At 42.6% G+C, this 2,348-nt stretch overlaps 1 protein-coding gene across 1 annotated transcript in view; it reads right to left on the bottom strand.

Annotated features, from left to right (window-relative positions):
- The window catches only part of SARC_08665 (hypothetical protein), an 11,431-nt gene extending 9,214 nt beyond the window's left edge, over positions 1-2,217 (bottom strand). Inside the window, exons 1-4 of the mRNA XM_014297347.1 lie at positions 2,142-2,217; positions 1,498-1,575; positions 828-970; positions 158-255 (exon numbers count right to left, since the gene is read on the bottom strand). Of these exons, the coding sequence (XP_014152822.1) occupies positions 158-255; positions 828-970; positions 1,498-1,561 (305 nt within the window). The 5' untranslated portion in view covers positions 1,562-1,575; positions 2,142-2,217. The remainder of the gene's footprint in view (positions 1-157; positions 256-827; positions 971-1,497; positions 1,576-2,141) is intronic.
- Positions 2,218-2,348: the final 131 nt, after the last annotated feature.

Genomic DNA, 2,348 nt, shown 5'->3' with positions numbered 1-2,348 from the left:
AGTTGTGTATTCGTAATAACTTCGTAAAGCATACATTATACGAAGTTATATAATATATATATTATATATATATATATATATATACCTTGTGCGTAGGCAGTACAACTCAAAACAGTAAATACTACTGTTCGCTTCAAAAACCACTTGCACAACATACTCATAATCGGGATACAATTTGCGCCAAACTTCTCTGTAGAGTTTTGTGCTGGTGGTTTTCCCTTTGATCGTCTTCAATGCGATAGTCAGCGCTTCCACCTACAATGCATCGGAATTTAGCAGAATGGATTAGTACTTTTGATGTTGGATGTGTATACGTGGTACCTATGTGCGTATATAGTACACATATATACACACACTGCAAGTATATACCTACGATGGGATGCGAGAACAACACGCGGCCAATACGTGTCATGCTGAAGAAATAGCCAGCACAGGAACAAATAAGGCATCTGAATGCGTTGTTATGAAGATAATTTAGTAAGAGGCTTATGTACTCCAATTTTTAGATTGCACAAATAGTATGGTCTACAAAATAGGCATTCACTCGCATTTAAGAGATGGCGCACGGAAGTCAATAAATACGCTACTGTTTACCTCTGGATTGTCTGGTTTCGCAAAAACTTTCAAAACACGAACGTGAAATCTGAATATGTACATATGTGCATGTCAAAATGCGGCCTACCAGTACCATGCGTGAGATGTTGCTCTCATACACTTTCAACACAGACCTGACCATGGATGCGTGCATGCATATTCAACATATACATGAACTTACATACACAACATGCATGACTAGTATCCCTTTCATTGACAACAAGTACTCGTACCTTCAGAGACGGCGCACGGGAGGCAATGAACACCATGCGGTCTATTAGTGCCATGCCTGAGAAGTTGCTCACATACGCCTCTAGATCAAACCCACTGGCATCAGTTACAACCAAGTCCGGGGCATCCTCCAGCTCCGTCTCATCTACAGGAATGAGATACACGTGATATTTGAGAAGATGGTACATACACACGACTGAAAACTGCATTCGAGACACGCAGATTCTACAAACGGTTTCACCGACGATGTTCAAATTCAAGCAAATGAGATTAAATATAAATGTCAATAGCTCTGAACCTAACTTCGATGCGTTATGAAGTGCGGCAGATTTGCCTGGGTTGCACAATCTATTGGTTTGGCTCACACGCACGCATACAGCGACTTAATAACCGAGCCACCGTGGCAGTCTTATATATATATTGAGTGAAATGCCGATAGCGATACAGGTTACAATGTACTTTTTGTGACGCTTGCGTAGCATGCAGGGCGATGTGGACTTCTTAGAACACTGATGTATCTACATAGACAACGGACATAGCAGGGCTCAACGTTTGCACATCCCCACCAGTACACATTAAAACAGTTATATATTTACGCGTATGTACGCCTATTTGCCTCGGTGAGAGCGTGCTTCTATCCACCATTTCATCCGCAATGACACAGAGACGTACCTATAGACCCAGTGTCGCTCATCTCGATGGCGTCTTCGACAGGCACATGTTCGGCATCGTACATTCTGGGCAGGATTGCTAAGCCCGTTTAAGAAGAGTGGGAACCGTAGTATTAGTTGTCCTGATATCACTCACAAGTGAGCCATATCGTTCATGGATACAGTCGCAATCGTATACTTTAAGCAGGCTTCCTGCTTGGGTCCGTACAGTGCGATACATGTCTCCGTAAGGTGTGCGCCTGAGTATGATACGATTTGCAGGCGAGATCAAACTCTACAACGATTAGTCGCAATCGTACATGTAGCTTCGGCTTTCTGAGTGGCTTTGTGCGGTGTGATGATCTTATCAGCAAAGTGGGTTACGTATTCTGAGACGTTTCACAATGGAGACCGTACCTGGGTGTATATCCCACTAGGTGTGGTTCTCAATGATGTGTATGATATCAGATAGACGCATAGCCCTTCCAACAATAAGAAAGAAGGTCAGGTGTCACAAGTATCTATACCGTGCGAGAAAGCCGAGTCCGGATGTATATGTATGTTGTACAACGCGTGAATGGGTTCCGTACAGTCCAATTGAAGCATTAGCATACGCTTTTGCTAATCATTTAAGATCAAATACAGACACATAGCCACTGCACATACTTTCTTTTACCGTACTGTCTGTGGCAACTTGGCCAGTCAAAGCTTCCACGGATGTGGGGTTTTCCTCTTCCAGTCTGCAAGGTGAATACAGATCATAACGATGAGACTAGTGATAGGCGTGTGAGAGTCTGATCTACATACATGAAAAAGTATGACACTAATACATTTAGTTCCAACAGTGATCACTAATGTATGTTTAGGTCTATA

Source organism: Sphaeroforma arctica (assembly GCF_001186125.1).
Source record: "Sphaeroforma arctica JP610 unplaced genomic scaffold supercont1.800, whole genome shotgun sequence".
Lineage (NCBI taxonomy): Eukaryota > Ichthyosporea > Ichthyophonida > Sphaeroforma > Sphaeroforma arctica.
The sequence above is the reverse complement of the archived record's forward strand: the minus strand, read 5'-3'. Positions and strand labels throughout refer to the sequence as shown.